Source organism: Terrapene carolina, unplaced genomic scaffold, assembly GCF_002925995.2.
Source record: "Terrapene carolina triunguis isolate 2854851 unplaced genomic scaffold, T_m_triunguis-2.0 Scaffold111, whole genome shotgun sequence".
Classification (NCBI taxonomy): domain Eukaryota; kingdom Metazoa; phylum Chordata; order Testudines; family Emydidae; genus Terrapene; species Terrapene triunguis.
In genome coordinates this window covers 25137927-25159670 of record NW_020664462.1, presented here as the reverse complement: position 1 = coordinate 25159670, position 21744 = coordinate 25137927, and the positions used below count along the sequence as shown (strand labels likewise).

The following is a 21744-nucleotide window of genomic DNA, read 5'->3' as shown; positions in this document are numbered from 1 at the left end:
TTTTAAAAGCCATTAATAAAATGCAGCTCTGGCTTTAAAATTGATGAACAGTACTCCTATGGCAAAAACATTATGAAGCTGAATTTTGAAACATAGTATTGACTGATGTCTGGAGCCTACCTGTCTACAGGTGAAGACTTTGAATTTCTTGGTTTCTTCACTTGGGCATACAATGCTTCAACTGTCTGTCCTTCCCTGGGGCTCTGGGGCCTGGTGTTCAAAGTCATTGTGCCACTATTTGTGGAAGAGTCATATGAAGCCATTCCAGCATACACTGGGTCAGCCTCACATCCAAATGTCCGGTTAAAATCTTGGATCTCGGCATAGTCACGTTCGCGAGCTTGTCTCTCTCGAAATTCCCGAGTTTTAGCTTGAATTCTGCAAAATAAAAACAAGGCTGAAACTGAATTTTTAAAAAATAACTCATGTGAAAATACTTTTATTCACAATAATATACTTCTTTCAACGCAAGGTTTTTTTCCTCGCTAACTAGCAGGCACGTTAGGGTAATATTACAGGCACATCCTGTACGTTCAAGTGTTTTCAATTTCAGTCTATGGGCTGGTCTACATGGGGACAACTCAGGCTATGTCTATATGGCCACACAGTTTGGACTACAGGGGTGTGAACTGCAGTGGGTGCTAATGTGCTGCGCTGAAACTCCCCTGTGTGGATGCTATGGGTGTGAACTAAAAGATATCTAGGTTCATGTTAATGTAGCTCTGTTTAAACAGGAATACATTAACCCAAACTATGTACCTTCTAGTTTGCATTTGTAGCGTCCACATGAGGGAGTTACAGTGTAGCATGCTAGTGCATGCTGCAGTTCACTTTCCTGTAGTCCGAACTGGGGGGCCATGTAGACAAGCCCTCAGAAAAGTTCACCTGAATTAACTAAAGGTGGGAATTATATATGCCAAGGGTGGGGAGGGACAGGTTTCATTACTGTTTAACTCCATAGATGTTTGGTGAAAGCACCAATTCCTCACACAAAATAAGTGCCTGTCCATACCTCTCTTCCCAGCCAGGGCTATCCACTCTTTTAGGTAGGAGTCACCTGCTTACAATCCACTCACCTATCCTAACGTTGTCATGGAAAGTTTGTGCAGGCTCAGTCTGTTCTTTCAAGTGGTCTTTCCAGCACTAGATATTGCGATAAGACTCTACACTCAAATTCACTTTGGAGTGAATCTGGACTCCAACAGATTTTATGGCATACAAATAAAAAGCAATAGGTTGTGATTTTCAGTTAAGAAAAAACAGAAAATACACATAAGTGCAACATGATCAAGTGAACATTACCAGAGCAAGTTAACTTTTGTAATTCATTCATTTTTTGAAAGTTTTATTTTTCAATGTAATGTTTGTATTAATATTAGGATTTTTTTCCCGTTTGATTTTAAGGAAAACAGAAAATCTAGAGGCAATCAGCTTCCAATACATCTCTCAAAGGACACCCAGAGAGTTAAGGGCACTTTTTACTGAAATGATTCAATTTCCTCTTTTCAAATGCTCCTAGTTTTTCTCAGATTAAACATATTTTTCAAATAAGCAAAGGAACTAGTTCTCCACGAGAATTATGTCCAAAACAAGTTTCAAACTTCCACTGTTTTTGCTGTATGCCTGTTAAAAATAGTCTGATGACAACTTGTGACACAGTGGGGAAAATACATATTTTTCACTGTCCCATAATTCAAAGAATAGGTGGTTGTGATTCAAATTGTTTGTAACCTTAACTATACTGGGTTCTATCTGTAATACACAAGGTATAAACACAAGGGACCAAAGCCTGAAAATGACCTGCTTTAGCTGAAGATTGCATTTCTATTTTGAAGTTCTATGTTAATTGTATTTTGGGGGCTTCTGTCCCATCTGTTGATATTACTGCTATCTGAACAGAAAAATAAATAAGGAAGGTCAGGTACTGGTAGGTTCTGGCATTTTATTTGCAGTTTCAAGAGCCATCGTTTCATCACATCCTAGAAGCTTTAGTTGATATTGCCTTGACTGAACAAATATTTCGAATATTGCAGGCAGCCAACCTTTTAGTGCATGAAAATTGACAATTTAACTGTAAATGGCATGAACTAAAATGTGTTTTAGTCCAAACTATGCCTGATAAGATTTTTACATGTGATGATTATGAATCATTCCTACCCAACTGGTGAGATCATCCCTAATGTTACAATGAATATCACATTGCCATTCTGGTGAATTTAGCCATGGTTTGCCCATGAATATCACAGCCATCTACATCCTGGCAAAATGTACTTTGCAAAGTTTCATCTATTCTTAATGATAGTCTGTCATTCATCTGTTCAGTCTGCCATTCGTATGGTCATGGGCCATTCATGTTTTTGCAGCAATGCAGTATCATAGTTCACATAGCTGCATATAGTTCAACACACAGTGTTTATCCCTTCTCCTATGGCTGAGGATTGATAAAGTAAGGTGTTATGCCAATAATTACGGTAGTATCCAGACTAGTTTGTAGAATATTACCTATAATTAATTAGTAACATATATCCTATTATTCATATATAGAATTATAGAATCATAGGATTAGTAGGGTCCGCAAGGTCCTAAATTTAATCTAAATATGCTATGCTATAGCTTGAACCCACTGCCTCTTGTCCTGCTCTCTTTGGCAAAAGAGAACAACTTTTATCCATCTTATAATACACAGAGTTAAAAATTAGATTCAAGCCTGAATACCATATAAATTGAAGCAGCAGTTTTACTGTGACTTATACCCCAAGTATTCAATTGCCATTTACAATCAGTAATGTTTAACACACAGCATAATTCTAAGGTTAAAGTTTTGGGAGGCTCCTTTCTACTGACCCACAAAATGTTTTTTAAATTACTTTTCTGTGCTTTAAGATTGAACAAAAAGAAAAACAGGCCTACTATACACACTGCTATCACTTTCAGATGTTAAAAATGTATCCAGTCTTGTTTAAATAACACATTTTTAAAATAATGTTTAAAATACTGTTTTGGCTTACAGTCTTCTTTGGGACACAATATGTTTTAACATTATTTTGTGTCTGCAAATCTAAAGGAATCCTATGACAAGAACGAAATATTTAAACACATTTTCATGAAGAATGCTGGCTATTGTCCCAAAGGACGCTTTGTGCTATAATGTCTATGATTTAAACCACTCTGAACTCTGAAATGTCTTTATGCATGTGGGGCTAAATAACCAGCTCTAGAAGTTAATGCTTCAACAGGCTTTTTAAATTTTTTAAAACCTTTTTGGTTTCTTTCTTGGTATAGGAGCTCTCCACTCACCTGATTTCTATGCATTTCATTAAGTAAATATACGTATGGCAAATTTAGAGTTTACAACATTTTGGAAGGGATTAAAATATGTATGTGCATGTATACATTAATGAAAACATACAATGCAGCAGGGGCTAGAGCCAAGCAGTCTCTGACATTGTTTCATCCCCACCAGTGTTTCTCACTCCTGCTATTTAAATCCTGCCTTAAGAGAAGAGACGGACCGTCACGCAGCAGTTCTGTGATGTGGATATACATCCAAAAGATAGTAGACTGACAACTGCTGAATGTAATTTATTTATGACATGGGACAATAAAAATGCCTGTGTCTGGCATTTTAAATCAGTTAATTCTGAAGATTTAGGGCCTGCCTACAGATTTCTAATGGATTTAACAATAATAATAAAAATAATGCTTAGCATGTATATAATCCTTTTAATCTTCAAGGCATTTTGCAAACACTAACTTTTCTGCGTTAAAAAGAATCTGAACTTTTATATTAAAAACACAAGAAGTTTCTAAGCCAATTTGGTTGTAAAGATGGGCTTGAAAATGTCAACTGATGCACTGCTGTATTTCTGAGGCGGCAGACAATCTGAAACCATGGCATGGGGAAAGGTGTGAACTCTTTCAATGTACATCTGTGGGGCATTAACTTCAAAGGCTAATGATGACCGCTTAAATGACAACATTATTAGCCACAGAACTTCATATAACTGTACCAAGAACTTTTCACTAACAAGCTGATCGATTGACACTAGACTACCTATCATCTCTTGATTTTATGTTAATTTGAAATGATATTTCACAGAAATAAAGGCCCCTAACCCAGTTACCAAGCCACCACAGCATGTGGTTAATAAGTGGATAACCACCGGTGAACCCTAGGCTTGCACAACTCTTGCTAGAGGCCTACTCTGGCACACTCACGACTTCCTGCAAGTCATTGGGCACATGGTTATTTTGTTGTGTAGACATGCACCTCTCACTATACCACTGTAACTGGTACATCTAGTTCTTCTCCTCTCCATAATTAGTATGGATACATATTCGGTAGGTACCACTGTTTATGACTCCTGGGACTCTATTTATTCCCTGTACTTAAGTCAGAAATCAACCTGACTATGTCACCTGGAAGCTGAAAGTAGGTTTATAATTACACTATTGTCCAGATAGCTCTGACCCGATCATCAGCTCCCATCTCTATTATGGAGAAACAGACAATACACTTTGCCCAAAAGGAATTATCAAGATCTTACTTTCTAGAGTGAGGAGACCATTACAGCCAAATGAAGCCAAAGGGAGTATCAGCAAGTCTCTGATCACATTGGTGAGAATGAGATCCAGCAGACTAGATGACCCTTGTGGTCTCTTCTAAACCTATAGGTCTATGATTCTATGATCATTCGACAGCGCCGAAGAAAAAATGCATGAAGGTGTAGTACAATTAAGTGAAGGATTTGAATAACATCTCCAGCAACCACAGACAATCTGTTCTCCTTTCAAGAGACTGGACTGAGTGCTTCCCATGTCAGGAAATTGAATTTGTGGACAGTGGAAAACTCAAATCTGAGATACCAGCAGATGAGAGTCAAGATCGATAAGCTGGTCGGGCCATTGGAGGAGGAAAAGCCTAACTCAAGTATTGGCTAGGAGTAAATTTTTCAAGAGTACCTAAAGCAGCCTAAATCCCATTTGTGGGACTTTTTAAATTAGTGATTTAGGCATTTTGGAAGCTCTACCCTATGTCTTTATTAATGGGCAGTGTGGGAGTACAGTTTGTGGCAAGCACACAGCAGGCTGGGAGGGAGACTGTAATGAACCACAGCACCCAGGGCATAAGCACTAGATCTGTTGTTGTGAAGGCACAACTGTCCTCCCGTAAAAGCAGAAATGGGATTGGCTGCTGCTTCAGGTCTGCAACATGCCTCACCAATTTAATTTGTTGCTCCTGCTGCTGCCAAGATTCAACTATTGCCCAAGTGATAATCAGTATCCTAGCCTCTTCCACCAAGGCTCAGTGAATTACAAAAATCTGCATTGAACAGTCTCAATTCCAAGTCAGTGATGACTGAAGCAGTGTTTATTAAGGATAGAAGTAGCATTATGTAAGGACAGAAGCTAAATGACAAGCCGCTCGAAACTGCCAGTTCACTGAACCAGCTTCCCCATAATAGTTAATTTCCCTTTGCTTCGGCCACCTGATTGGCCTGCTTCTGTGTAATGGATTCAAAACAGGAAAAAACAATGGCAGTGACAGCAAGTCTGTCAACATATGTGTGCCATTCAAACGGGATGCCAGCATTCAGGCCAATTTTTGCCAGAGTGTCCCCCTCCAGTAAAGGTGGTTGGTCTGTAGCCATTTCTTGCCAGAGATCCCCCTTTGCCGGTGGAAAATGCCTTATGGGCTTGGCGTACCAGCAAGTAAGCCAGCTCATGCAGTCCATACTGCTTTCACGGTGATGGAAGCCTTTTTTCTAGTTTTCAGCAATCTAGTCAGTGTATGAAATTACCCTCTTCTGTATCCTTCTTTGATCTTTATCTGAGTCTCATAACCACTCTTCTACTTATGATGGGTCCCACCCATCCATCCAAAGATCTCAGACCTGCTTCCAATGGTACCTTGAGGACACAGGTGAGAATTATTACCAGTTGTGATCAATGGCTGAAAACTATAATCTCAGTTACACTCCCATATATCACTTTGACAATTTTGCACAGTCTGCAGAACTTGCAGAATCTTTTAGGATTTTATTCATTTTTTTAAGCCAACATTCATCTCTGCAGAATCTACGGAAGGAACATTTTAATCAAAATCAGTTTATTATGGACAGCACTGATGGACAGACATACATTAGTATATTAAATACAAGCAAAAAGAAAAAAAGGTCAAGTAGGAAAACCCTGTAGAAGCGGAAGCATGGAGCGCTCATTCCTGTTCACCCTCCATTTGCTTCAAGCTCATCTGCACAGCACAGCCAGGAATAGCCACCACAGAGTTCAGAGGCCCGCTTTAGCATCCCATGGCGTGCTCTTCTTTGCATTCACAGATGTTCTGAAGCAAACACCAAGTAGTCATGACTGAATATGTGTCATTTCTCTTCAGCGTTGGCCCTCCAGCCTCCCAAAATACACAACTGAGCCAACATGTCCTCATCCTTATAATCTGGGCATGGAGTCAAAAGCCAAGAAGTGGAGTTGGCACAGAAACCCAGCTGGTAACCCTGCTGAGGGGAAGGGATAGTAATGTTGCAGTCTGTCTCTTAGGAATTCTTTTATGTTCTGGCATCTTGAAACTTGCCACACCAAATGATATCTACCTCCCTGGAAGTGGCTCCTGTGATCCACCACAGAGTAGCAAAACTTTCAATGCTTTGGCCTGATTGAAGGCACAAAGAAGTGGAAAATGAGATCCATCAGTAATCCGAACATGACTTGGGCAGCTCCAGCAGTGTTGTTCAACCCCTGCCCCGCTTACATCAGGAGCTCCATTTTTATCAATCAGACAAGTCAGTAGCACTTGCTTTGTTGGACCATTTCTTCAACTGTGATCTTCCCCAAGACATAGAGCTCTGCCAGGGAACAGCATTTGGTGTTTGTGGCCAGTCTCCAGAGGGCCATGACAACTCTATCATGCAGAGGGACAGCAGCTCGCACACTTACACATTTCTGTTGTTAGGCCATTTGCCAGCCAGACACACAGAATGTCAGAAATGTGCTTGGTCATTCACAGCTGTCTCATCTGGTAACTGCTGGTTCAGGCACTTAGACCATCATCCTGCCAACAGGCTGAGCTCAGCCTAGCCCACAGTCTCCTCCTCAATCTTCAGTTTGGTAACGTAAGTGGACAACAAATTCTGCATGCACCTCTGCCTCCTTTTCAGACACCTACTCAGAGCACCCTGGGTGCTGTTATCTCTTCTATCCTGTTGTGCTTCCACAGCATTGGGTGATAAGCAGCATAATCCTGACGCTGGAAGATGAAGCAATCTTTAGTGACAAAAAAGTCTCCATGATGGAAAAAGCCAGCATGACCTGTGAGGCGGGGAATTACAGGTTTTACATAAGAAATCCCATAAATCCTAAGGAGAAAAAACAAAAATATCCACAGTTTTGGTGTGTGCAATTGTTGCTGGGGCTCCAGGGGATAGCAAAATTTCCCAGAATGGTTCCCTAAGTTGCTTCCCTGGTTGGGCACTTTTAGTTGTGAACATGAAAGCACAGTTGTGAGGGCAGAAAAGCTGCGGCATTGTCAACCTGAACCATGTCACTTGTAACCTGTTAAAATGATTGCGCCCTTAACTTATTACAAAACGAAGATTCCAGCTGCACTGTGGATGGAGCCTATGCTGCATGTTGTGAATATGCTATCAGGTATCCTTTTGATTATTCAGATAATTGCTACTGTCCTTAAGAATTAGAGTAAACACACTGTTTAAGTGCTGCTAGCTACAAAGTGTTAGACTCCTGTAGTGCAGCCTAGAGGATTTCATGGGTTTTCAGTGCTGTTCAGTTCAACAGCAATAAACACAGTTTAGTTTAATAAGTTAATAAACATAGTGGAATGACTCTTCTTGTTTTTTTAAATGGGCATGTCGTATTAAAATGTGGCTGTATGGCCACATTGGATTAAAAAATAAAAGCAAATTCATTGTCCCTGCAATAATTCATCAGATTTGGGGAGAAACATTTTCCCCTAAAATTCCTTGCAGATTTCTATTTCTCTTTAGAATGCATTCTTGATTTGAACCTAAGTTTCCAACAGAGATGGGTGAGTGCACTAAGTCATTGTACTGCCTAGACTCACAGATACAGTCGACCTTTAATATACGATCTAGTATTCTGTGCACCATGAAAGGTACTTATAGAAAATAAAAGGTGTTCTATTAAAAAACTGACTGTTTTTAGCAATTGTCATTCCACCAATGGCCCAATTTAAGCATCAACTGAAGTTAATGGCAATAGTTTCATAGACTTCAGTGGGAGAAGGAATGAGCCCAAAGAATTAGCCAAAGCTCAGTCTTCTCATGCTCCAATTCTGTGTTCTCTTTTGCAAAAACTATGGCCACTGAATTACTTTATACACTTCACCCATCTTATAACATTAGGCCCATGAGCATTATGTAAAAATACAATCAACAATACTAAAATGCTTTCCACTAAACCTATGGTGAAAAGAACAAACATCACTCACATCTGTATTCCTTCCCAAAGATCACCAAGGAGAAATTAATATTTTGATTTTTTCTTATACTCACTAATGAATTTTATGCAAAATGTCCAGGATGTCAGAAAAGGTTTGCCATGGCTCACACTTCTATGGAAAACAATGGAACAATGAATATCTATTGTATATATGGATGTAGAGGGGATGATCACTGCTGAGAAGCGTTAGGCAGCATTGGGATAAACCAAATCAAAAGCAGACTTTACAACTGAATGTGGTATGGTTCTATTTTAAAGATATATGTGAACACTTAGTAGGTTATGTAACAAAACCAAGCAGAAATTCTCTCTATATTACAGTATATAGTATTACTTTTTTTCTTTATGTAGGATGAAACAGTTTTATGAAAATATTTGGCTGGTGGGGGTGGGGGTTGGTGTTTTCTAATAAAAATATTATGGTCTCTCTGGGAAATTTGGAAGGACACCAGGAGAGTGTCCTGCTGTTCAACCCTTACTCCATCTGATACTTTAATAGTTCCAGATGGCCTTTACTGGAAGATAACGCTCCCTTTATTCTTTTATTATGACCTTTCAGGTCACAAATTATCTGTAGGATGCTGTTGCCATCCTTTCTTCTCAAAAGTAAGGTAGATGCTTAACATTAAATGTCAACTCTTATTAGTCCAAATTTCCAATGATGCAAAGAGAGTCAGTTATTCCAATCACCATCATCATTGGGGGAGGGGAGGGCGGGAGGGAGAGAATGTGTTTAGTTTTTGCTATGCTGATATTTTTCCTCTATTCGATAGAAAAGTAATATTTTGTTAGATGCACTTTTTCCATCAGATAGCTCTTGTTAACACATGTGGCCAACTAAAAACAGGCCATATGGTATATGACGATCATTCAGAATATGTAAGAAGCTGTTATAAAGAGAAACTATGAAGTTTTGGTGCATGCCTTTTGCTTTTTTTTGTTTTTGTTTTTAGTTTTCAAAGGGTTTATTGTGCAAGTTTCATTGCTAGATAATAATGAACATTCACATAGTTTTTATCATTTGTCCTTTTCCATAATCATAAATAAAGTGCATTGACCTTGCATAGGAAAAAATATTAAATAATCTAATATACTAAATAAAGTAATAAGGTTAATTTCTTTCCTGCTGTCACTAAATTCATGTTAGCAGTCTCTCTTCAGCTTGACATCAATTAATGATTTTAATTCCAGACTCTTGTCACAGTGCTCACCATCCCTTTGTCTAATTAAAATGGATGATGCATGATGAAGGGAAAACACAAGACACTGTTCTTGTTGTAACATTTCTATTCATTAGTATACTTTTACAACAAAAGGCTTGTAGCTTTAATGGCATTAGAGAAAGATGAAGAGAAGTTTATTATATGTAGGAGGTATAGGCTCTCATACCCTCAGGAAATATACAATACAGGAAACTGCCTTTATGGAATGACCAAATCCTCTGGGACAAAATATCAATGGGCTATTTTAATTACTGATATGCATATGAAGTGTTGCATTCAAAATCCGGGAAACAAAGAGAGACACTAAAAATACAATCTTGTTTATGTTCAATATTTAAAAAAAATCTGAATTCATATAAAATATTTCCATAGGGATACTGAGTATTCTAACAAAAGAAATTAAAAATCTGCTCCAGAATGACTCTCTTAAAATATATGGCATAACACTCTTCCCGTATCTCTATAAGACAAAAGTTCACTAGTTATTCTTCCATTACTTGTAGTTTTCTATCCAAGTAGATAAAGCAGTGACAATGGTTGTCGCAGGAGGTTGTTCAATCTGTTGTAGTTAAGAGCTCCGTCAGCATTTCCAGTCTAAATTTAGTTTTTCACATGTTTATAATATGGCATTAAAATTTACTCTGGGATGAAGCTCAACATAACATCATAAGCAGCCATTTATAACATCAATTTTCAGTTACTGTCAGGTAGCTCTGGTGCACTACAGTACATAGAATTTCTGAAAAGAACATTCCCTTTCTCTGAATCCTTGTTTTTATGTAAGTATATTGAGTACTAACAATGTCTTCATTTTGGAAAGTTGGGCAAGTACCCAATAAACTTACAAAGTAAGACTGGGATTTCATAGATTCAAAGATGTAAAGGATCTAGTTCAACCTCCTGCATAGTACAGGATTTGTTACCACATCACTTACAGCAGCAATACAGAAAATCTTAAGAGCTGGCAGAGGATACTCTCCCTACCCAAATATCTACCCTCCATTTTCTTTGGCTATGATATTAAAAACATGCACTATCTATTTAGTCAAGACACACAAAAAACAATGTTGGGAGCTCCCCCTTCTGGCTCTACAGCTGCAGTTGACAGACACTATTCCCAGAGCAGTACTGATGCCATTGGTGGTGACATTTGCACAGACAAGTATACAAACAACAGAAGAATTATGTAAATTTAATCTCCTTTACAAACTAAAGGACGAAAATGTCAATGCTTCCAAAAACAAAAAAAGATAAAATTATATTATACTTATATATAGAGTGAGAGCAAGCACACATCACTCCTAATCCACACAAGTACAAAAATAATTACAGTAAAATTGAATAACATCTTTAGAACGCAGAAGAAGACAAGACCCAGCCAGCATGGTCCCCAACCTCAATCAAGCACTTATTCCCATTACTCTCTTATCTGCCAAAGACTCTGCCCTAACATCTCATAAGTATCCAACTCTCTTTTACAACCCTTTCTCCCTTTCCAAGTGAGTTTCTCATCACTCCCACCACAAACACTTACTTCATATACTTCTCTTCCTGGTTCAGAACATTCTTCCTCCTCCCAATGCCTGCCCCCATCACAGACAAACGCTCAGAATGCATCATCTTTCCAAACAGTAGTGTTCAAAGGGTTACAGAGTTATAATTATTTTTGCAATTATATAACTTTACAACTTCTGTTTTAAAATTGAATTTGGCGAGTGAATTGTGTGTAAAGATTGTCTAGACAGTTTGGGGTTTATGAATGGGGAAGGAATAAAATATTAAAATTTTCTAATGGTTAAAAATATAGTAACCTAGAGATATTTAGCAACTGAACTTAATATCAAAGTGCAATAGCCAGAATGATAAAATGTTCCATTCGATCAATGATCTTTCAAGATGAGATAGATAATGGACCCAAGGCTGGATTAAGACACAGGCACTATAGGCCCATGCTTAGAGGGCCATTCATATTCTGAATCATAAGATTACATCGGAATTTCAGCTTTTATTAAAAACAAGTATCTAGCTGTGAAGAACACGGAAAATAACTCTGCATCATATAACTATTATAGATACCTCAGTCTATATTTCTCTCATGTCTGATATATGGGTAAAAAGAGTTAATTTAGTCCTAAGGGTGGAGGGAGCTACTCCTCTGCAAGAAGGCAAGCTATGGGTGTATTTAACCAAACAATACAGACATCAAGAAGAAGAGGTTACCTACCTTGTACAGGAATGAGTTTTTCGAGACGTGTCCCCCTGTGGCTGCTCCACATCAGGATAAATGTGCATGACCATGTGTTCTTAATTGGAGGTGTTTTTTTGGCTGTGTCTGTGGGTTCACACCTGTGCCCCAGTCACCCTCATGCCCCAACAGGAGCGTACATAGGGAGGGGTGAACCTGCTGCCACTCCAGTTCCTTCTCTACCAAAAAAGTCCAAAGAGAGAGACTCCAAGGCAGAGCGGAAAGAGGGTGGGTAGTGGGACACACATAGGTACATGCATCTCAAAGAACTCCAGTTACTGTACAAGATAAATAATCTCTCCTCCTTTGAGTAGCATCCCTATGGGTGCTCCACCTAAGGAGACTCCTGAGCAGTCTCCCCATCACGGAGAAGGTTGCTGAGGAGGAGGAGGAGGATTCAGTACATATCATGGAACAGCTTCACTGACAGCTGTGTCAGCTCTGAGAACAGTCACAAGAATGTAGTGCTGGAAAAATGTGGGTAGTGAGGACCAGGTGGCTGCTCTGCAGATGTCTGGAAAAGGTATGTTTTTCAGAAGGGCTAATGAGGTAGATTGATCCCTGGTGGAATGAGCAATGAGTCTCAGAGGAGGGCCAACCCCTGAGGCTTTGTAACAGTTTAAGATGCAGCGGTAACCGATTTGGATAGTGTTTGGGTGGAAATCAAATGTCTTTTCATACATTCTGCAATTGAGATGAAAAGTCTGGGTGAAATCCTGATGGGCCAGGTCACATCTATGTAAAAAGCTGGGAGCTCTTCTTATGTCAAGTGTATGAAAGCCCATTTGTTCTATGGAAGAGTGAGGCATGGGATTGAACACCGGCAGGCAAATCTCTTGGTTGATGTGAAATTCTGAAGAAACCATGGGAAAGAAGAGATAGTGAAAATGAAGCATCACCTTGCCACAGTGAAACACTCTATATACTGGGTGCAACCATCAAGGCTCCAAGCTCTCCTATCCTCCTAGCCGAGGTGATGGCTATGAAGAATGTCGTGTCAAGGGACAAATGAAGGAGGGAACAGTTTGTCATAGGTTCCATGATCATGGAGGTTTCTTCTGTGCTCCGAGGACTAAGTTGAGGCCCCAAGGTGGAAAGAGATTGAACAGGTTTATAAACCTTGTGGTTGGATGGGTGAAAACTGAAAACCCCTCAATAGGGGCTGCGTGTGAAAGGCTGTGACAGCAGCTAGGTGAACTTTAATGGAACTCAACGATAATCCTGAGGTTTTTAAATTGAACAGGTAACCAAGAACGTGTGTAAGGCAAGACTCAAGAAGAGGCATAGATCGGCATAGATTCTGCAATTAAGTTTTCCTTGTTGAAAGTCTGCTATGAAGCAGAACTGTTAATACACCCAGGGAGCAGTCTTGTTCTATACCAGAGAGCTATCTAGTAGCCAGGCCTTGAGGTGAAGTGCCGGAAGATTCGGGTGAGTGAGGGATCTTGACTCTTGGCTGAGAAGATTCACTGACAGGGAAAGATGGAGAGGCGGTAGCAGAGACATGTGAACCAGCTTTGTACACCTGTCTGAGTCAATACTGTGCTATGATGATGGCTAGTAATCTTTCTTGTTTCAAATTGTTCAGGAACATAAGCAGTAGGGGAGTGGGAGGACAAGCATAAAGCAGTACACAAGGCTAAGGAATAACTAGGGCATCCCCCATTGAGTTGCAGCCATTCTCTCCCCTCAAGCAGAGTCGTTTACACTTCTTATTGGATGGAGTTGTGAAGAAATCTATTTGTGGATTGCTCCAGGTAAGACATATCTTTCGGAAAACCTCGTTGCTCACAGCTCCTACTCATGGTTGATGCTGAAAGGTCTGCTGAGAGAATCCGCCACTCTGTTCTGTAGTCCTGGTAGATACTGAAATCTGTATGCATTGTATATTTACCAGTTTTATGGCTTCTGCACATAATGAGTGGGATCTTTCTCCGTCTTGACAGTTGGTATAATACGCTGCTGCTCTGTAGTTCAGCATTATTCTGGTCGGGTGGCCCCTGATGTGGAGGAGGAAGTGCTAGCAAGTATGATGAACTGCTCTGAGCTCTAATATGTTGATATTGAGGATAGCCTCCAAAGGAGTCCATCTTCTCTGAGCTATGAGGTTTTGGGAGTGTGTGCCCCAACCTAGCAGATAAGTGTCTATGGTGATGACTCACAGGGGAGAGGGGCTGCAGGAATTGAACTCCCACATTTAGTGTGTCTTTCCACCAAATTAGAAGACGAGGCCCCTCCAAGGTATGAACACCCATTTGCAGAGAACGTACTTGAGTGAATGGACAGTTCTCAGACAGGCTTGAAGACACTGAGAGATTAGTCTTGGTAAATGTGCAGAATACCACATGGCCCAGAAGTTGTAGGCAAGCCTGTGCTGTGGTTTGCCGTCTTTGTTTTATCTTTGAAACAAGGTTGGACATTGTGGCAAATCTGTCTTTCGGCAAGTAGGGTCTAGCGGTGGTGGAGATGAAGTGGCCCCAATGAAGTCTATGCACTGAATGGGTGAGAGCATAGATTTTTGTGTGTGTTGAGGTAAAGCCCTACCAAGTGGACCAGAGATTGGGTTTTATGGTTGCTGTCTATATCTTTAGAAGCAAGTGACCTTTTAGGAGCTAATAACCCAGGTAGGGAAAGAATTATTCACATCTAGAGAAGGTGGGATGCAGTGACTGATAGGACATTGGTAAAGACGCTTGAGATGATGGAAAGGCCAAAGGGTAGGATGAGATACTGATAGCGGTCCCTGCCTACCACAAAACGTAGAAATGGTCAGTGTGAGGGATGCATGGCACTATGGAAATAGGCATTCTGAAGGTCGAGGTAAACAAACTAATCTTCCGGATCCAGAGAGGAAATTAACATTGCTAGGGTTACCATTCTGAGCTGTTGAGCATGGATGCACAGTTCAAAGTTCTGAGGTCCAGAATTGGTCTCCTTCTCCCATTTCTCTTTGGGACCAGGAAGTATTGAGAATAGAACACTTTCCTAGCTAAAGTCCAGTGGAACAGGGTAGATCGCCAACCCTGCCACCCATTCCCTAGTGTTAGCAGGGATTGTACTTCCTACCTGAGAAAGTCCTCGTGAGAAGGGTCCCTGAAAAGGGACAGGAAGTGGGTTGGGGGTGGGGGAGTAGAGAGCTGAACTGGATGGAATAACCTGTAGAAATTATTCCAAGATCCACATGTCAAAGGTGATAAGCTCCAAGGAAAATAGAAAATGGGAAAGACAATCCCCATAATGGTGGTGAAGTGCAGGATCTAGAGTGGGAGATGGTTTGTGACTCTTGACCAGTGGGTCAAAGTGGACATTTTGAAGATGTCGCTGATTGGGAGAATACCCTTTTTTAGATCTGGGTTCTTCTTGTGGGGTTCAGTTGGCCTCATGGGCTGGGGTAGACTGAACAAGGTTATGGAGCCATCTGTGACCTGCTGTATTATTTCTTTGTCACAAGTGTGTAATTGGCCAGAGATCATAGCATCACCCATGAGTTCTTGAGAGAGCAAAGGGACCCATCTGTGGTGTTGCTAAATAATTCAGTCCCCACAAAGAGAAGGTCCTTAACAGTATTGTGTACCTCCCAGGGAAGGCCAGAGTACTGCAGCCAGGAAGGTTGGTGCATACAGCACATAAAAAATGGTTACTCACCTTTTTGTAACTGTTGTTCTTTGAGATGTGTTGCTCGTGTCCATTCCATTGTAGGTGTGCACACACCCATGTGCATGGCCAGAGACTTTTGCCTTAGCGGTACCTGTAGGGCTGGCTGTGGCGCCCTCTGGAGTGCTGTGCTAATGGCGCGGTATATCCGGCACAGCCGGCCCTGTGCCCTCTCAGTTCCTTCTGCCCACAACTCCGACAGAGAGACTGGAGGGCAGATAATGGAATGGACATGAGCAACACATCTCGAAGAACAACAGTTACAAAAAGGTGAGTAACTGTTTTTTCTTTGAGTGCTTGCTCATGTCGATTCCATTGTAGGTGATTCACAAGCTGAATCCCAGGAGGTGGGCTCAGAGTTCACAGTCTTGGAACCAAGAGGGCATAGAGCCAGTGGCGCCTGATATATTGTGCCACAAGCACGGTACTTCAGAGGGTGCCACAGTGGCCAATGGGTACCGCTAAGCCAAAAGTCTCTGACAGCCACACATCTGGGCGCGTGCACACCGACAATGGAAATCGACATGAGCAAGCACTCGAAGAAGAACTACTGCCATAGCCATGGGGCATTTGGCTGTGTTGAATGCATCAAGTGAGGCTTGGAGCAGGTCTACACTTACTTCCTGGTCTGGCCGTAAGCAATCGATCTTCTGGGATTGATTTAACGCGTCATGTCTAGACACGATAAATTGATCCCGGATCGATCCCGGAAGTGCTCGCCGTCGACGCCGGTACTCCAGCTCGGCGAGAGGAGTACGCGGCATCGACGGGGGAGCCTGCCTGCCGCGTCTGGACCCGCGGTAAGTTCGAACTAAGGTACTTCGAATTCAGCTACGTTATTAACGTAGCTGAATTTGCGTACCTTAGTTCGAAGTGGGGGGTTAGTGTGGACCAGGCCTTGGAGAGATGCTTTGGCAACTGTCTAACCTTACGTAATGAGGGCCTGAAATTGTTCTCTGTGATCCTGAGGCAGGTATACAATAAAAGATACAAATTTGGAATAATACGTGAAGTCGTACTTTGCTATCAGGATTTGTAATTGGCTTTTCTGAACTGTAGAGAGGCCAAGCAGTAGCTCTTACAAACCAGACATTTTAGCTTTATTTGATGGGGTTGAACAGAACCAATGTTGTCTGTTCAATTAGTTAACTGCCTCAACTACCAGCATGTTACTTAAAGGGTGAAGGAAAAAATACTCCAAGCCTATGGACCGGATATAGTACTTCTTGTCAACCCGCTTGCATGCAAGTGGTACAGTGGCTGGGATTTGCCACTCCATGGAGGCTGGGGATAGGTAGTGCAATCTTGCCCTGAGGAGATGTATGATGCATGTTCAACAGGGAACACTGGAATCTGTAATGTGTCTACCACACATTTCATAAGGTCTTGGAAGGCCTTGAAATCATCAGGGTAAGATGATGGAAGAGGCATGATTGCCTCATCTGGTGAGGAAAAGGGGACTTGTGTGAATGTGGTGTTTCTTCCTCCTCAGCTGGTTCATGTTCCGCTTGGGATGTTCCTGTTGAGCAAGACTAAAGGGTGTTGGTTGTTGCTCCTGATATGTCCTCTTATGTAGAAATGGTCACCATAGGAGGCCCAGGAGTTCCAGTATGCCCACTGGAGCATAAGAGTAGGGGTGAGGCCCCATGGATGTCCCTGCCAGGGTCTCTGATGTGTTTCCTGCTAGGAGTTTCCTCCTTAGAGTGAACCTCAAGAGAGGGAGGCTTGAAGGGAGAGAAGCCACATATAGATATCTCCAAGTCCTATGTGGGGTCTATCAGAGGTGCGCAAGTGGTGCAGTGGACAAGCCACAATTGACAATGGTATGGATGGAGGGTAAGTAGGCTCCAAGAAATGAGTCGGTACCAGTGGGGAATCCTCCTAGTATCTGTCAACAATGGTGATTCAAGCTCTTCCATGAGTTGAAGATTTTCATGAGAGAGCAGCCTAGATTGTACTGGAGACTCTGGTATGGACCCTCAGGAGTCAATATATATCACAGTACTGGGGATTGTACCAAGGTTGGGTCAGTATATGACAGTAGCTTTTGCTGGGTTCTAGAGCTTCTGTCTGCAGGGGTGAATTTTCCGTTCTCTTGTCCCGTTCTAAGGAGTGGGGTCTTTTCTTCTTTGGTGGTACCCTAGGGCCCCTGGAATGTTTGCTACCAAAGAACTGGAGGCAGGTGGCTGCTCCAATGTAGAGGGGTGACTCAGACCCTGCAGGTGTCAGAGAACAAGAGTTTAAGTCTGACCTCTCTCTGAATTTCTTGTATTATTAGTTCCTGAATTTGAGTAGATCTTGCACATGGAGGGAATGTGGTTTTTCCTAAGGCAACTGAAGCAGCTTGAATGCCCGTTGCTGCAGGGAAAAGTCTTGTAGCAGGTGTGACAGGGTTTGAAACCTGGGGTCTTGGGCATAACCCATACTCAAGGCTGCAGTTTGAGGCCCAGAACAGGAAAAGGAAAAAAAAAATGGGAAGGAGAATCCTCCCCATTTCCAAAAGGCACAAACTGCTAAATAAGGGAAAAATAAAAAAAAGAAAAGAAATACCTGTAAAATTAAGAAAAAGAAAAAAAAAAAGCAAGTGGTGTAACAAGTCACGTGGCTTAGCTAATGGACATTGCAATGCACTGTCTCAAGCTGAAGGCAGTTAAGAAGGAACTAGAGTGGCGGTGGGTTCACCCCCCCCCCCACATGCCCTCGTATTGTGGCATGAGGATGTCTAGGGTGCAGCTGCAGACCCGCAGACACACACATATCCTGATGTGGCACACCCAGAGGGACACTACTTGAAGAAGAACAGTCTAAATCCAAGCAGTGCACAACCTAGCCAAAGACTTTGGACTTGCTGGAGAATAGAAAAACCCTGGGGAAGGACAGGAAAAAGCAAAGGTGTTAGAATAAGCGTTAAAAGGAAGTCTCCCTCCAGCAAGGGGAACAGACCAGAACCAGAGGACAAGACTGGGTAGGAGAAGAGGAGGGGGCAGAAGAAGTCTGGACTCCCTGGAAGACACTAAGACCCAAAAGACACTCAGGAGTGAAGTTATTTTTCCATAGATTTGTGTATCTCAAGTACTTCATCTATGAGCTAACGTGCATGTATAATTTAGAAGTGCCTTTGCAAAGCCTAGGTGTTACTTGCTGTAATTGTCATGAAGTCCACAAAAGCGTGACACAGTGATCCACAGTACACATGTGAGTGCAACTCTGGGGAGGGAGTAGGAAGGCTCTGAAGAGACTTGGCGGAGCAGTTGGGCTATGGGATCCAACTTCCCCATGGGCACCAGACTTGGAGTCTGTACACGGAAGTGTGCCTGAAAGGCCTGATAGAGAGACTTTATCATAACCTTAAAAGCCTGTGGGAGCCAAAGGTTTGGGTACAACAGTCAGATGAGCATCCACAAAGGGGAGCGCAGCCAGGGCAGCAACGCTAGCTCTTTTAGTTGCCCAGAAAAGTTTGAAAACGTGACCTGAGTGTAACCAATACAGCAATGTCTGCCTGAGTCTGTAGACAACTTGAAACCCCTGAGGTGTCAACTACGCCATACGTCTCTAAGGGATGTTAAATGCAAGATCAACTACTCTGAAAGGACGGCACCAACACCCCCCAGGGGATTCTATGCAGGGCAGGAGCAGAAGAATCTAGCAGATGCATCTCACCAAGCAGATACACTTGGGGGCCACCCTTCCTCTTGAGGAAGGAGAGGAAAGCTCCTGCTACTCCTTAGGAAAAAGGGGGCCCATGCTACTGCCCCTACCTCTCTGGGAGGAGAGGGAACCCACTGACACCACCACTCCAAGTATTGCACATGGAGGGGCAGGATTAGAGCATGGATGTCAGGCACAAAGGGTCCTCCATGATGTGGTGTGCCCAGAGCCCAAGATTGCCTTCATCTGGCCCTGAATGGATCCAATTCTGATCTCTGTTCCAGCGATGTAAATCCAAGGTAACTCCTTTGTGCTCAGGCTTCAACAACAATGCCACCTGGGGCTGTAAGCTTGTCAGAGCTCATAACCTAAGCAGTTTGGGTTGGATGGTCAGTGCTTGGAGATATTCAAAGATAACTCACTAGCCTCCCTTCTCGGAGTAAACCAGTGCCCCCAGAATGGAGATACACAGTAGTGTGTTGTCGGGTGAAACGTCAACCTGAGATCCTGACAATTTACCATCAATAAGTATCCTCTGACAATTTTTATAAGAATTGTGGGTGCTTATTCCAGGTTCCTGACACAGTTCTAATGGAGGTATTTGCTAAACATATCTGGTCTATGCCCCTGTATTTTCAACTGGACAATTTACATCCTGTGCTAAACTGCTTTGTTACTGTTGCTGGAACACATGCACCAGAGCTGGCTAAAATGACACTCTTTTTAAAAGGAATTATTGTTAGTATTAGTGTTGTATTCATAAAAGTTTTTAGCCATTTCAATCAGTGATAAATTGAAGTACATTAATTTGCTTATTTGTCTTCTAATCAATATGAACAAAATACTTTCAAGAGTTTAAGCAAAATACTATTGTAAGCACATTACTATTAAAATTGCAAAGTCAGAGTATAATAATTTCATAAAATTGTGGGCATGATTGATTTTTTAATGGACCATTCACTTGTTCTCTGACCCCTAAGGATTTTTTGTTCCAAGCCTCTTACACATAGTAAATTCATTAAATTCAGCCTAGTTCCCAAAAGTATTGCATCATTAAAGGTATAGAGCTTCAAACACCAAACAAAACAGAGTAAGTGAACTGTGCCACTAAAACATAATGAAAGTGAAAAAAGGAGCCATTATAAACCAGCATCATTTTACTGTCTCCCCCAGTAATTATTTCTAGACTTTTGGTTAATTTGCATGGGCAGTAATTTATTATGTATCTAATATAATTACATTACAAAATAGAAAGGAAGAACTGCAATCTGACTGTGACAATTCGAAACCACCATGGACTGAGTCACAATCTGGAATCTACTTTTGGAAACTTAAGGAAGCACCCAGCACATTTTTGTTGCTATGTTATCATGATTTATTAGTAGTACAGGCCCCCGCAACAAAAAAATTACATAATAATTGTACACATGACACAACAAGAATGAAACCAACAATTGGGGTGGGGGGGATCTGAGGGGAGAGGACAGATCTGGGTCACAATAATAAGATAATGCTGTTCTGGCATGGCACATATTGATGATTCGAGTGGATATATAAATTCTTTTGTGACACAGCAGGAGTGAGGTATTAAGGAGAGATTTCAAGGAGGCGAGAGTAGTTTGGTGAATGGGGAGGCTATATAATTATACAGTAGTACTCAGAGTGACTATTACAATCTGTCTTATAACATGCACATTCTATACTCTCACCAATATTATTGAGAGAGTGCGCATAACAAAAAATTTCCCTACCATGAAAAATAATTTTATGCATCATGCAGATTCCAACATTCAGCTTTGATGATGATATAAACACACACACACACACACACTCTCACACTCTTTGTTACATATTTCCTCCAACTTCAAAACTTTCCTTTACAGTTTTATTTGAGAGAGCAATTACTTCAAAAGAATGTCTCAACAAAACAGGAAAACATTTAGTGCTCCTATTTTTGATTTTATCAATAAAAAGGAAAATTAAGCCACAAGTAAAGATCAAAAGCCATGGTTCGGCCTCTATACTAGCAGAAGGGAAACTCAGAGATTTACAATTAAAATCTGTTAGATTAATCCCACATATCTTTTTGGGAGCCAAACATCAAATATAGAGTTCACAGATTCATATATATTAAGGACAGAAGGGATCATCATGATCAACTGGTTCAACCTCCTGCATTACACAAGTCCTAAACTTTCATCCAGTGATTTCTGCATCAAGCCCACAACTTCTGCTTGAGCTAGGGCATATCTTTTAGAAAAACATACAGTCTTCCACCCCATCCCTAGGTAAGTTGTTCCAATGGTTAATAACTCTCACTGTTACGAATGGTATCAGAGGGGTAGCCGTGTTAGTCTGAATCTGTAAAAAGCAACAGAGGGTCCTGTGGCACCTTTAAGACTAACAGAAGTATTGGGAGCATAAGCTTTCGTGGGTAAGAACCTCACTTCTTCAGATGCAAGTCTTGCATCTGAAGAAGTG

At 41.4% G+C, this 21744-nt stretch overlaps 1 protein-coding gene across 1 annotated transcript in view; it reads right to left on the bottom strand.

Annotated features, from left to right (window-relative positions):
* PARD3 (par-3 family cell polarity regulator) overlaps positions 1 to 21744 on the bottom strand; it is a 386953-nt gene that overhangs the window by 131979 nt on the left and 233230 nt on the right. Inside the window, exon 20 of the mRNA XM_029911630.1 lies at positions 121 to 378. Coding sequence (XP_029767490.1) covers positions 121 to 378 — 258 coding nt within the window. The remainder of the gene's footprint in view (positions 1 to 120; positions 379 to 21744) is intronic.